General features: G+C 35.6%; 1 protein-coding gene across 1 annotated transcript; it reads left to right on the top strand.

Moving 5' to 3' along the window:
* The first annotated feature begins 831 nt into the window (after positions 1 to 831).
* On the top strand, positions 832 to 9,168 carry LOC129942104 (exocyst complex component 5). The gene is made up of 7 exons (XM_056050903.1): positions 832 to 875; positions 946 to 1,626; positions 7,355 to 7,572; positions 7,648 to 8,241; positions 8,298 to 8,487; positions 8,547 to 8,864; positions 8,939 to 9,168. The coding sequence occupies exons 1-7, from the start codon at positions 843 to 845 to the stop codon at positions 9,038 to 9,040; spliced, it is 2,136 nt and encodes a 711-aa protein (XP_055906878.1). The 5' UTR covers positions 832 to 842; the 3' UTR covers positions 9,041 to 9,168.
* Positions 9,169 to 15,478: the final 6,310 nt, after the last annotated feature.

Raw genomic sequence — 15,478 nt, 5'->3', positions numbered from 1 at the left:
TTCTATTCTATTCTATTCTATTCTATTCTATTCTATTCTATTCTATTCTATTCTATTCTATTCTATTCTATTCTATTCTATTCTATTCTATTCTATTCTATTCTATTCTATTCTATTCTATTCTATTCTATTCTATTCTATTCTATTCTATTCTATTCTATTCTATTCTATTCTATTCTATTCTATTCTATTCTATTCTATTCTATTCTATTCTATTCTATTCTATTCTATTCTATTCTATTCTATTCTATTCTATTCTATTCTATTCTATTCTATTCTATTCTATTCTATTCTATTCTATTCTATTCTATTCTATTCTATTCTATTCTATTCTATTCTATTCTATTCTATTATATTCTATTCTATTCTATTCTAAGAAAAAATTTGGTAGGATGCAAAGTAGCTCATATTATACGCTACAGTTTTTCTAAGGATTTAACAATAAGTGAAGCCATTGGCTCAAAAGGCTAACTCACAGATGTCTTAAAAAAGTCGACGGATCAAAAGCACTTCTTGAAGCTGCAAACAAATTGGATTGAATTATAACATAATATTCTAACATACAATTGAGAGCGAGTGTTGAAAAACAATTTCATATATCCAAAAACTCCTAATTCCGTATTTTCATTTCAAAGTGTACTCTTGACATATGCAGTGGCCTCTACTGTATATGGAAAAGTGACAAGTGAAGTGACATTTCTGTGTTTTGTTGTTATCGTTATGTCAACCCAGTTGCAGAGCAAAGCAAAAGTACTTTTTAATTTCTTTGTATTACATTACAAAAAATATATTAGTATCTTGTTTTCAATTTTACACACCCATTAAATAAAACAAAATATAAAATGATGTCCCAATATTTAGAAGAACTAGAACAGGTAAAGTTGTGCCGAATGCATATCAATTTGTATACCTATCCGAGGTGCTATTATCAATTTCTTTTTAAAGGATCCCTTTGATGTGGTAGCCTTTATCGACCGTCTAACATGGCGCACCAACAACGAAACTGGGAGTGATGAATTAAATCCAGAAGCTTTACACGATACCTTCGTCCAAACAATCAAAGACTTAAAGATTCTTCAAGAAAAACAGAGAAAGAAGCGTGAGGCTCTTGAGGAAACACTACGAGAAGAGCAACAGGCCTATGCCCAAAGTCTACTCAAATTGCAGGAACGCCATCAGCTAGCTGTTGAATGTTTTCAACAATTGGACGAGAAAATCAATTCTGTAGCTGGAAAAATTCTTCACATCGGCGAACAACTCGAAAATGTAAATACTCCTCGAAGTCGAACTCTAGAAGCCCACAAGCTGCTCAATCATATGTCAGAGTTTCTTGTATCGGGTCCACTAGTTAGTGAGACTTTCACCGACCAAACTAAATTACATGAAGCTGCTGACATCATACAAAAACTATACACCATCGCTCAGGATTTGCCAGAAGAAAAGTTTGGTGAGGCAAAGAAGAAAATCGAAAAGAAATACGACGAGATTGAGCGGAAGTTGATTGAAGAATTTGCTACTGCCCAAAAAAGCGAGGACATCGAGAAAATGAAAACCATAGCTAATATCTTGTCACAGTTCAAAGGCTATGCTCAATGTATTGATGCGTATATCGAACAAAGTCAAATGGTGAGTACAAATTTAAAAGTTTACTGTCGCCATGAAGACTATTAAAAGTCATAAACAGATTTTAAATCAGTAGCCTTAACAATCATCTCTACAAGAAAGGATAAGATAGAAAACACTAAAACAGGGTAATAATAACAAATAAAACAAATTGATTGTTTATATGGTTAGGTTAGGTTTATGGGCTGGCGATTGCCATACTAACATCAATGTTGATCCATTGTGATACCATGAAAAATTGATATTCCCTAAAAGATTGATTAAACCTATTATGGGTTGTCTTGTTCTAGCCGTTTAGATACTTTGGTGATGCCTAATATTCTTTAAGACTATCAAAGAAATATCTGCCTATTGTTTTTAAAAACAAAACACCCTTGTTATTAAAAATGCATCTTATCTAATTACGGCTGATGATGTAAAACTTTGTTTGTGCATACAAAATTTGTCATTCTGGTCAGATAACACCCATAGGAAGGTAATTCGAGATTTTTGCTGAGTTAAACTCAGTTAGCCCACGAGCCAACTGGGATTAATGACGTTGCAGGTCAATCCCCCATCACTCTAGACTTGTGTCTTTATACGTTCAGTGTCATCAGAATATGGTGTTATATCTGTAAGTTTCTCATGCCAAAAAACCCCTGTTAAAATAAAATCTCCTGCGAGAACCGTTTGGAAATATGACAAAGCCACCTGGGATGGTCGCAATGACTTCTTTAGGAACTTTGACTTGTCACTATGATTCCTCGATAGTGACATGGGTTCCAGCGCTAATATAATTACAAGCTTGCAGAGGAAATGGATTATCCTTTCACTTTCACTTTGGTCACTAAAAAAGGTGTTGTAGGAGATACCCAACTTCTCCGCATGAACTCCTATAGGCCAATGTCCGGTACAAACCGCAACAATCCTGGCTATGTCTTGCCTTGGCCTGCATAGAAGATCGTTTGTACGGGTTTAGTTGTAGGTGGGCCATATCTTCCTAGATATAATGCAGTTGGGTATATTGCTCCACCTTCGGTTTGATTCAGTTTGGTAGATAGAAAAGATTTTACCCTTCATAGCACCAAGAGGAATGTTAACCATTTACGCAAGTGAGCTATGAAGGGCCGATCCTTGCCTGGCTAGCTCGTCAGCCCGTTCATTTCCCACGATACCACTATGGCTCGAAACCTAGATCAGGGTGACACCGAGGTTAATAATGATTGACTGTCTGTAAAGATAGCCGGTTTTCGGTTTTGGTTTGGGTTTTGTTTAAGTATCTTACATGCCTCCCTTATTTCCAGTTCAGCCTGAAAAACGCTAGCAAAGTCAAGAAGTCTAAAAGATTTGGCTACATTTAGGGACTCAGAAAAGATCCCAAAACCAACTCCGCACTCCATCTTTGAGCCGTCAGTAAAGATGGTTGTGTCGAAACCTACCTTAAAACCCTTACTTAGGCTCAAAGTAGGAGTGCAGTAGTCAGTGTCTACCGAGATAATATCTAAGGGAATCAATTTCATTGTGTTGCTGTGACCATAAGGTTTTGACAACCAGCTGTTTGATTCCTTCAGCCTAATAGCGCTGCAGGAAACTATCTATTTAATAAAAAGGTCGATTGGTAGAAGATCCAAAATAACGTTTAAAGCGTCCGTTGGGCAAGTACGCATGACCCCTGTGGGGAACTCAAGCTGTTCTCTGAACCTGCTTTATTTTATTAATATTATATATGAACCATATGTTAAGATTGGACGTACTACGGCTTTGTACGTCCATAAAATCATCTTCGACTGAAGTCCCCACTTTTTGCCGAAAGTTTTGCTGCAGGCGTAGAAGGCAACACAGGCCTTCTTAACCCGTACTTCAATATTTAGTTTCCAGTTTAGTTTAGGGTCGAGTATAACTCCCAAATATTTTGCACTGGAAGACAATGATAGGATTTGACCGTTGAGTCGAGGTAGCGTGAAGGGCGGTACTTTAGTTTTGGTGGTAAAGAGCAACAGTTCAATTTTACTTAGGTTAACTCCTAGTCAACAACTCGTGGCCCAGTTGCTAACTTTCTTCAAAGAACTTTCCCGACACCAATAGCACCAAATCATCCGCATAGGCTACCGCCTTTACTCCACATCGCTCTAATTTAACGAGAATTGTATCCATGACCAGAAGCCATAGAAGAGGCGAAAGGACACCACCCTGGGGTGTTCCCCTACTCACGTGTTTTGTTGCGATTGTATTGCCTAGAGTGTTCTACAGTTTGTTCTACAGTACGCACTACCTCATGGAGGGCAGATTTGCCCTTAAGATAAGCATGCTGAGAGCTTTCGAGAGGTCGTCCAACTAGGATTTCTCTAATATGGTAATCAAGGATGCGCTCCAAGGTTTTAAGCATGGTCTGAAATCCTTCGCGGATTCGTGACCTCGCCTACCCACTTTCGGGATAAAAAACTACTTTGACCTGTCTCCACGACACATGGGCACCATGGAGCTGCCACATCATGCAACTTTTGAAGCATAACTGGCATTCTGCCATCCATGCCTGGGGATTTATATGGAGAAAAAGTATTGATGGCCCACAAAGCATTTTCTCTTGTTATAACGGAATTGACTTGCTCCACATGAGCTACGTTTAGCTCTGTGGTTTCAAGCGATTCGGGGTTATAACTCTGGCAACCCGAAAAGTGCGTCTTCATCAGTAGCTCAAGGGATTCGGCTGGAGAGGCTGTCCAGGTTCCATCAGGCTTTTTTAGAAATGAATAATTACAATGTTCCTTCTATAAAACTTTGCTGAGCCTTGCGGAGTCCTTTATGTCTTAGATTGATTGACAGTATTCTCTCCAGCCTTGTCTTTTGGCTGATGACAGGGGTTGCTTGTAAATTTTAAGAGAGTCTTTATACGGTTGGTAAAACTTATGTTTTTGGCAGATATTGAAAATTGTCCTCGTCATTTTCCTAAGGCTCGACAGTTCTTCATTCCACCACGAAGGAAGGTTTTTACGGCTATATTTAACTGGGCAAGAGACTCTAAAAGCTTTACTTATAGAAGTTTCAAAGGTTTTCACCTTTGATTCAATGTCTCCTATCGATTCAGTGAGATTCGATAAGTTGCTTAGTTTGGAATTAGCAATTTGACTGAATTTCGTCCAGTCAGTTCTTTTGGGGTTTCTGTAAGGCGGAGGGTTTTTCGACTCGAAATTAATTTGAAAAAGAATCCACTTGTAATCCGAAAACGAATTCAAAGGTGAAACTCTCCAATTCTCCACTAATAAATTACGGTTGTTTACTAAAGTAACATCAAGCATATCATCCCATCCATCAAAATTTTCCGAGCTCGGAAAGACGAAAGTGGGAGTATTGCCTCGTATTGCCTCTGTTACAAATGGTCATATTATTTTCAATAATAAAATCAAAAATTGATTCACCTCGTTCGTTGATCACAGAACTTCCCCAAAGGGTATGCCGAGCATTTGCGTCGCCTCCGATCAGAAGGTTTGCCTTTTTGATGTTATCTTTGGTTATGATTTTGCACACCTCCTCCGGAGGTGATGGTGCATTATGGTCAGAGTAAAAAGAGGCCAACAGCAAACCATGTGTATTCATATCTTCAAATCTGACAACTGTCAGATCGGGAGTGCTAAAATTTGGACATAACACTTAGAGTGCTTCAAATTAATCTAGATGACCTCCAGCGCGTTTTTTAATGATTTTTATCTACAGAGCTGGGGCCCGGCAACTCGCTGGGGATCTCGACTCCGCTTATAACATCGTCAACCTCGACGTTGTCATCAGCTTTGTCGGTGTCTGTTCCCCGACTCTGCAGAATTTTAATTTTGGCATTCCTTATTTGGCAACTGAGTTTGAACTCGGCCTTTTCGAGAGCCCCTAGACTCTCCTCGCTAATCCTCAAAAGGTAAGAGGCGCTGGTCTTCTGCGGTTCTTCAGAAGATGGTGCTTTCACTGGCTTTGTCCGGTCGTCAAGCTTGCTCTTTTTCTGAGACGTGCAGATCCCTACCTGAGATCTGTTTCGCTTAACGGCCTTTTCTCGGCTGGCCAGAAGGTTGTAGTATTCATCAACAACCTTCTGGTACTTTATTTTATCTTGGGCGTCCCTCTCATGAATAACCCCGGTCTCTTCATTTTTGGCAATCTTGGCAAGAATGTGAGAGGCCGTTTTAAAGCGGTTCCTGAGAAGAGCGCCTTCTGATGGTTTTTTGGTTCCTCGAGTTGCACTGCTACTCGAGGTTTTCTGTTTTGTATACGGTTTAGGAGTGCTATGAATAGCACTGCCTATAATTCCTGTGGTTTTGGGTTGCTCACAAGTGCTGGAACTACCAGCGCTAAATGAGCTCCCCTTCCAGGTCTCCTGGCTGGAGGCCAAGAGTTCATCCTCCAAGTCTTTGGATGGTTCTACGTTTGTCATGTCTAGTTCGTCCATTTTATTAAAAGTTTTTGAATGTTGGTCTCACGAATAGGTCGGGAAAAAGGAGTCAGCCCCGACAGAGCCGATATACCGGGGTAAGGCAGAAAATAAGACGGACCCCGCCAAGGCATCCGAATGAGCTTGTTAGCGACTGGTTTGCCCCCCATCCTTTTGTTCTTCGGCACGGATTATGTAAGACGCTCACACCTCCACTGAAATTAGGGACCCCGTATCTATGGTCAAATTGCATTCCTAATGCTTGCTACTATTAAGGAGTAGGAAACTTCAGCAATTCAACCTGACTTTAGCTGATCTCCATCTTGACAACGTGCAACACAACGCCCGGCACCCACTGGGAGGGTTTGAAACGAAGATTTTTGCCACCGTTTCATACAGCTAATGTAGTTTTTTCGTAAGGTTTTCTTAGTACATTAGAAATCTTAGAGGATAACTCCAGTAGATTTAGCAGCTTTGAAATCAATAAATATTGAATAAAGCTTTTTCCCATTTTCTGCGTAATAATCTACGGTACTTTAGATGGAGAAAATGTGATCCGTTGTTGAATAACCTGCTCTAAAACCTGCTTGAAATTCGTTCCATTTCAGTATAATTCTTGTAAATATCTTCTAAATCACATTTAGGAAAGAGATGCCCCTATAATTTTCCACATTATTTATGTCCCTTTTTTTGTGTATTGGAAATACATTTGACTTTCTGAAAGTTTCAGGTACTTCAGCCGTGTGCAATATATTTAAATAGGTCCTTGCTAAATTTTCCAAAAAATCATTTGGAACTCTATCATACCCTGGGGCTTTGTTATTTTTAGCTTTATGTAAAACCCTGTGAATTTCTTCTATGGTGATATCCCGATCTAAAGTGCCAACAATTATGAAACTTTAAGCGAATTGTATGGGTTCTTCAATATGAGCATCCAAATTGTTACTAAAATAAATAAATTGGGTGGCGCAACAATCCATTTGAGAACTAGGGCCTAGTGACTGACAACTCCTAACCATTTCTGTGTGCGAGAGTTGTCAGGAATGGAAATTGTTACTAATTTTGAATTTTTCTCATTCAGTTCCTTCACCATGAAGATATCTACGGCAACATTTTTTTTAAATAACTAGATACTTGTATAATTAAGAAAGCTTCAATTATCCCTATTGATTCTTATACTAACCAGTCACAACTTACATCTAAATAATGAAGAAGATTTAAAGACAAGACCTCTATTCACTTTATTCACTTCATGCATTGAAATATCTTCTATCCTTAATGTGATTCTTGTCCTGGTAAACATAATTTAATAATAAATGAAATACTCTTAAACTATTTCAGACTCCCTACGGAGGTAAAGACATCTACATTGGAATTCTGCCCTTATGCAAGCACCACTACGAAATTATCAAAAAAGTGTTTGCTAATCCTAATCAAGTGATGTCCAAGTTCATTTTGAATATATACCAATTGAAGCTCTACCAATATGCTCATACAAAATTAGAAGACAAAAGAGATGAAGAAAAGCATCTTCGAACATTATATGAGCTTTATTCTAGGTAACAATAATTTAATCAAACAAAATTCTTCCAACATTTGGTCTAAACTAATTTGTCTCATCTTTTATAAAATAGAACAATAAAGCTCTCAGCTGACCTCCAAGAATTCATGACAGAAGCCGATGATGATCTCCTAAATAAATTGACTTCACACATTTTTACCAAGCATCTAGTTAACTACATTGAAATCGAAACGACTTTTCTTAAGAAGAAATGCACAATTGAACTCGAACGGTATTACGCAAGTAAAAAGCATCAAAAGAAGCAATCGGAAAGATTTCAGGATCTTCGAAGAGACATGCAAGCGCTAATTGGAACGAGAGCAAATATAAATATTGCCCAGATCGAGGACTATGGTGGAGAGACATTCCTTTCGGAGGAGTTGGCGATAAATTTGTTGCAGGAAGCAAAGGCTTCCCTGAAACGATGTCGTCTGCTATCCAAGGACACAGATTTGCCAGCAAATATCCTCAAGCTTACCGATATTCTTTTGCGTTTTATGATGCATGAACATGTCAATTATGCCTTGGAACTGGGTCTACAAGCCATTCCTTTGGGTGAGACTAAGGTTTTTCCTCAAATTTACTTCTTCGATGTTGTCCAAAAGAGCAACATAATTGTACATCTCTTGGAAAAACTCTATGCTGAATGTGTAGTTCCATGTATAATGTAAGTGGCATTTGTTTTTGGACTTTTCTGTGATGATTAAATTTTTTGAATTTTAGAAATACCCCAAAATACTCAGATTATATATTTAAGAAGCGTGTGATGATGGAACAAATTGAGCAGAGACTTGACACAGGTTTAGATCGGGCAATGAACGCTGTCATGAATTGGGTTAAAATCTACCTGCAATCTGAACAAAAGAAAACCGATTTTAAACCAGACGAAGATGTGGATACGCTAGCGTCCTCTGTGAGTAGAATGAACCTATTTAATATTTTTCTATTAATTTTGTAATTGGTTTTTATAAGGCATGTGTTAGTGTTGTGCAAAACCTTCAGCCTACGATTGCACAATTGAAAAAATGTGTAGACGGAGAGAACTTACAAAACGTCCTAACTGAATTTGGAGTACGTTTGCACCGAGTTATCTATGACCATTTGCTTACACTTCAATTCAGTGCTGCGGGTGCAATGTGCGCTATCTGCGACGTAAACGAATACAGGAAGTGTATAAGAGAATTGGATAGTGCTTTGGTGACGCAGCTATTCGACATCATGCATGCTTTGTGTAATTTACTGTTGGTGAAGCCCGAGAATTTACTTGAAGTTTGCACTGGTGAAACTTTGGTGAGTGTTTTTTTTTCTCCTCCTCAAAACTCAAAAGTTATAACAAGTCGAAATTTTTGTATTTAATTTTAAAGAATTACTTGGATAAGTCGGTGGTGAGGCAATTCATTCAACTCAGAGGCGATATTAAGTACCTCAAAACAAATACCACTTACTTAAAGGAAATAATGGAGTAAATGGACAGAAATTGTAGTCCAATTAATTTTTTTTGTTTATAAGTATGAAATAAGTTTTTATTAATTTTGTTTATTATTAAGAATATTTCGATTTAGCTAATCCCATGTATTAAATACAATTTAATAGAAAGAAATTATTACATTTATTATATTCCTTTAAATACAAAATATTCTAAATTAAATACAAGTCATTTATAATTTCAGTTTTATTAGTTTCCGTAAATATAGTATTTTATTTGTTTAGGTTCTCTCTGTATCACTGGAAATGAGAAAAAAGCGAGAATTTGTTAATTGGAACCTCGAAAGAGTGGAACTTTATGGAATGCATAGAACAGTTAAGAAAAACTTCCCACTGATTTTGGCCTTCATGGGAGTTTAAAGTTTAACTAATCAAATTTGAATTTAGACATATTGAGATACAAAATGTGTGCACAATTTATGCATGTTGAGAATTTATGCATTTCTGAATACGGGTAAATTGAAGGTTACTTTGATTTCAAAAAATTGGTTAAAAGGCTTTGTTTAAATAAAATAAGAGTAAATATAAATGAGTTAAGCCTGTGGAGTTCAGTTTGCTGGGAGTGACGTCATCGCAAATTGATTTTTCCCCTGTAAAACACAAACCAGTGGGAATAAAAACACGAAACTGCTATTTTTTTAATGGAATGGTATTATTTTATATTTTGTTTTTCAAAACGTCGGGTACAGAATTTCTCCACAGAAATTTTATTGTAATTTTCAAATTTTAACATTGTTCAAATTTCGTCAGTGTAATGCAATAAAAAAATGTTTGAACTTTAGAAATTAATTTTTAAGGGGAAGGGATTTTTAAACCAACTCGGGATAAGAGCACTAAATTAGCACAAAAAGAGCCCTAAATTACCCTATCATTAGATTTTTAAAATTGTGTTTGGTTAAGAAAGTCTCCAAAAGTTTAAGCTTTGAGACTTAAGTTTGGAGATATGGGCTTAAAAAAACAATTTGGAGTTCCGCGAACTAAGGAAAATAGTACTTAATGACCCCATCATTAGTTTTTTAAATTTTGTTTGGTTTAGAAAGTCTCCAAAAACTTCAACTTTGCGAGTCATTTTAGGGGTGTAGATACTATTTTGGAGTTTCGCTAACTTAGAAGCCCAAAAAGAGCCCCAAATTCCCTCATCTTCAGTTTTTTGAAATTATGAACCTAAGGGTGTGGTGTTTACAGCTATACGTCAAGCTAAGAACACCACAAGTTTGAGGGGGAAGGGATTTTTGAACCAAGTCGGGATTAGAGCACTAACTTAGCACAAAAAGAGCCCTAAATCACCCCATCATTAGAATTTCGAAATTCGATTGTGGTGTTTCCAGCTTTACAGACCTTTCTGATAGTTTACAATCAAATAGTTTTGTTTTCAATTCTATATCTTCACGTGAAGTCTAAATGGCTATTTTATCTTTGAAAAATAAGAATTCGTATACTACTGATGGTATTTCTAGTATCTTACTGAAAAAAAAATTGCCTTATATGTGGTCGATATATTGAGTTATCTGTTTAATGCAAGTGTTGAAAATGGTTGTTTTCCCAAACGCCTTAAGTGTGCTGAAGTTGTGCCTCTTTTCAAAAAAGGTAATACAAAGAATGTTTCCGACTATAGACCTATTTTTTGCAAGAATAATTTCCTTCTTGGACAAAAATAAATTTTTCAGCGATAATCAATTTGGGGCGGATCATACGCAAATATTTTAAGACCCCTTATGTTAGCTCAAAAACATGCAATAAGAATAATTTGTAATAAAAACCGTTTTGCTGAAAGTTGGCCTTTATACCAAAAATTGCAAATTTTACGAAAGAGACATCTCTATGTTTTCAAAGTTTTAAGAGAGTTTTTCAAACAAAGTGGCAATATTCAAACTAGAAACTCACAGCTTTACAGTCTACGTATAAATAACTCACATCTTGTTACTGTACCACTCGCACGTAGAACACATTTCTTCTTTTTTCACAGTTACAACTCCAAAACTTTTTAATAAATTACCGTTATTTATAAGAAAAACTACTTCTTTTAGATCTTTTTTGAAAAAAAGTTAGAGATTGGCTATTCACACATGACTATGAATGCATTGAATCCTTTTTAAGAACCTTATTCTATTAAGCAGCACAAACATACATAGTTTAAATATTTGCTTGTGGTTTTTTTTTACAGTATATTATTTTTGAATTGTTAAGTTAATTTTTGCTCAAAGTTTAGTTTTATTATTAACTTAATTTTTTTTAAATAATTTAACTCTGATTGTCACCCCACATCAGATATTACTTGAATTAACTTATTTGGCGTGTCATTCAACACTAACTTTTATAGTTACCGAATGTTCACTAATTTCATTCAATCTAAAAACATTTATATTGTATCTATAGCTTTAAGTTTGCTTGAATGAATAAAATTATCTATCAATATTGTCTGAAAATTCTAACAGAAAATGATTTTAAAAAATACTTACTTAAGGTGACCCTATAGCCCTGTTTGAACTAGGTCCTAACCAAAAAAACTTCTCCATGAAGCTTAATCCATAGCTAGATGTGTCCAGTTGTGCACTCCAAGTTGGTTGAGGTCTCTTTCCACTTGTACGGGCCACCTGATCCGCGGTCTCTCCCCAAAACTCTGTTCTGTGGGTGGAATTCGTTCTACGTGACCCAACCATCTCAGAAGTTGGACTTTTATTCATTTGGCTAAGTCTACGTTGCCGTACAGCCAACAACTCCTCATTCGATCTACTCCTCTTCTCACGTTCTATGCATACAGGACCGTAAATCACAAAAAGAACTTTTCTCTCGAAACGAACGAAGGTGCTTTCATCCTCTTTTGTCATACCATGCTTCTGAAAGGTATAGAAAGACAAGGATGATAAGGGTCTTATAAAGCGACACTTTGGTTAAAAAAGGGCTTTATTCAATTGCTTTCGAAGCCCAAAGAAACAGCTTTTTAGCAAGAGTAATTTACAGTTTGGTCAAAGAGCTGGTATTGTTTTCTGCGTTCATAGCAGCTCAATTTAATTAAAATGATATTCGTTTCGAAGAGCTTAATATTGAAACCAAAATAAAAAATACTCCTATTGCAAGAAATCTTCTTCTTATTGATAATCCTGTACAATACAGCACCACCTTTGAAAAAAACAATTATTATATGATTTGTGTTTTTAAGTTTAAAGAAAAATTCCGTCTAATATATAAAAAATAGATTTCAGCTGACTAACTTAGCTATTTTCTAATTAAGATAAATTTGGTAGTATACTCTTTCAAAACTGTCTAACTAATCGACTGAAAAAAATTGATGAAATGTTAGCTCCATACCGAAATACTATACTAAATGGTTTAAATAGAAACAGTTTCTTTGTTGTGTATACAAAAATGATTTGTCTGAGTCAAGGTATTGCATCATCCATCGAATTCTTAATAGAGCCCTAACCGCCAAAACATTCAATAATCCAATGTCCTTAATTTGTATGTATGTTTATGAGCATTTCACTTACGACAAAGGAATCGTCATATTTTGTAATGGATTTTTAGCTCAATGTAATATTCGTGGCTTTACGGGTAATGGGGTAGGTCATGCCAGAGACTTTTCCGTGTTGTCATCTAAAAGTTTTTCTTCAATGAGACTGCCTCTTGAAAAGAATTGACGAAAAAGAAAAAAATGCTGTCCATTATTGGGTAAAGAGTTGAAAGTTCTTTGCAAAACGACCAATTTACAATACTTTCTTTTTCATTCACTTTGTTATAAGCAAAAAAAAACGATAAATTATTTCCATTGATTACGGATCTCAGTATAAAAAAGCGAATCAAACGTCTGACTCCAATTACTATATTCACACAACCAAGCAAAAGATTGGTAATAAAAAGGGATTTTACTTTATTTGAACGGACGCCTAAATAATAAGACATCTTGGATTTTTCAAAAGTTTACTTCGCGTCGAATGAACGAATCGTTATTCCAAGCTAGATCGTATGTAAAACGAATTGTGCTCACCAGGAAATAGTAAGGATTTGGTTAGGAATGGGAAAGTAGACGAGAATTTAAGTGCGAGGACGTCGCACAGGTCGTTAAAAATGGATTTTATTCTCATCCTCATTCTTTTTTTTAGCTACGCTTGGAAATTCGCAAAGAAATTCTAAGGTGTCCTCCTTTGTCTCCTCGTCTTCGGATTCAATAAAACTTTCATATTCCTACAGTCCAGAAAAATTAAATATCACTTCGAAAAAATTCCGACAAAACTGGATTTAGACCTTCATTTTTCATATTTTAAACCAGAGCAAACATTTTTCAGCGGATTGATTAACTTAAACAAAATATTTGCCAAGACGTAATCCAACAAACAAAGTTATGATTTTATTGTTCGATTGATTTCCAAAAACCTTTTGGAGCCTCCAAAATTTTGTTTCTCCGAGGATGTTTTAAGAAACGTTGAAGAAGTACGGCTACGTTTGCGTGTGTCCATTTTCTAGTCGATGATCGATTTTTTTTCATCATTGCGAATGTCAATTGTGGTCGAAACATTTTGATTCTAGATTTTTTTTCTTTTTGATTGTTATTTGTGATCGACTTGTGAGGAAATTGATACCTGGAAGCAACAAATTGTAATTTTTTTGAACGCAATTTTAGGCGGCCCTTCCTTGGGATTCCGAAAAAAAGTACAATTAAATATTTGTCACATATTTACCCAAGGATATTTGTTGTTCCATTTAGATACCATTCTTTTAAAATTTGCATCAATCTGGACATATTGAAGACAAATGAGTAGTGTGATATCATGCATTAGCAAATCCGATTTTCATTGTATCATCACAAACCTAAAGAAGTACGCCATATTAAAACGAACAAAGATTTTATGCACCAACAAAATCCTTATTGATTTTGACGCTATCTTGATATGTGTTTAGTCAGTAGAGCACATCACACCTGGTTTCCCACTTTTTTCACAAAAGTGTATTCTAGTCCAATGCTTTTTTGGTTGATTTTTTTTTGTTGGTTGGTACCCAATCGTTTTGGATATTTCGCACTCCTTAAATGAAAGCAACATATCTCTAAAATTCTGTAAATAACTGACCCTTAACACCGTATTTTTATTAATTGCTAGGTTCTGTATTTCATCTTCAACCAAAATGAGATCAAAATATAATGAAACAATAGTAAAATTCAAATCAACGCGACGCAGCTTCAGAAACAAAATTTAATATTTAAAGTAAATGAAACTCATAGTGTTGTCCTCACTCTTTATCCTTCTTCGTTTTACTGTAAAGTCAAATATCGCTTCCAGAGCCTTGTCAATCGACAACGTTAATAAAGGATTTTTTCTTTTAAGTCCTATAAAAGCTCATAATGATTTAAATTAAATATTTGTGCAAGTTTTTAAAATCAATAAAACACCTAAAACCAAATATACTCATTATTCGAATTCGAATACGATTTCTAGAATCTACATAGTATGAGTAATTGCTAAACCATAACTCAAGTTCGATCGGTCGGGCTTTGAGTTTTTCCAATACAAAACAATGGGCTGCTATGAGGCAGTCTGAAATGTTGCCTCAAGTTTTGTGATCGCTTTAGATCGTAAATATTGTAAGCTCGAGCTCAACGCCTGAATAGATCTATTTCGTCGCGTTTTAGCACATGACAATTGTTTTGTAATTGCAGTTTTGTTTGTTTTATTTCAAAATCTGCATATCGCGGTAGTTACTTCGATACTGTTGTTTAATTTATAAACAAAACAAAAGAAATAAATCAATCAAAAAATTTAAGTAAACTTAGATAAACTTTCTCCAAGGACGGATCCAGAGGGGGGGGGTCGTAGGGGCCATTACCAACCCAGGGAGATAATGTGTTTGCATTTTTCGATGGAATTCTCAATAATTGAAAACTAATCTTATTGAAAATGTTTAATCTATATTACTGTAATATTAAGGTTGCAATTTTTTGCATTAAGAGAAAACCTTAGTTCTTATCTATACATTGAAAGCAAATCAAAAAATTATACGTACACTACCGGTCAAAAGTTTGAGACCACCTCTGAAATTTGAGAAATATCGAGTTTTAAGCACTAAACTGAAGTTTTAGGAAAAAAGTGAATACGTGAAAAAAGTGAAGAGCATGTCTAGTTGCAAATGATAGAAAAATATAAACTAGTTTTGTACTACTATTTAAAAAACCAATAAAAGCTCTAAATTGAGTTTTCATCAAAAAACCCTCCTTTAAATTCAATATTTTTTCTTACAATTCTGGGCAATCTGTGGAATATTATTCCAGCAATTTTGTAGAGTTTTCCAAAGATCAGATTCCGATGTTATGTGGTGATTTCGGACATTCCTGTCAAGCTCTTCCCATAAGAGCTCAATGGGATTAATATCTGGAGACTTCGGTGACCATACCATTACTTTTAGAATTTCCTCATTTTTTTTTGTTTTCG

This window comes from Eupeodes corollae, chromosome 1 (assembly GCF_945859685.1).
Source record: "Eupeodes corollae chromosome 1, idEupCoro1.1, whole genome shotgun sequence".
NCBI lineage: Eukaryota > Metazoa > Arthropoda > Insecta > Diptera > Syrphidae > Eupeodes > Eupeodes corollae.
Note: the sequence above shows the minus strand (reverse complement) of the source record. Positions and strands in the feature narration are given on the sequence as shown.

What these genes read in the sequence shown, in the direction of transcription:
- LOC129942104 (XM_056050903.1), top strand. Translation starts at nt 843, where the DNA reads ATGATGTCCCAATATTTAGAAGAACTAGAACAG. An exon ending in TTATATGAGCTTTATTCTAG is followed by an intron (nt 7,573 to 7,647) that starts GTAACAATAATT and finishes TTTATAAAATAG; the next exon opens with AACAATAAAGCTCTCAGCTG. An exon ending in TGGATACGCTAGCGTCCTCT is followed by an intron (nt 8,488 to 8,546) that starts GTGAGTAGAATG and finishes GGTTTTTATAAG; the next exon opens with GCATGTGTTAGTGTTGTGCA.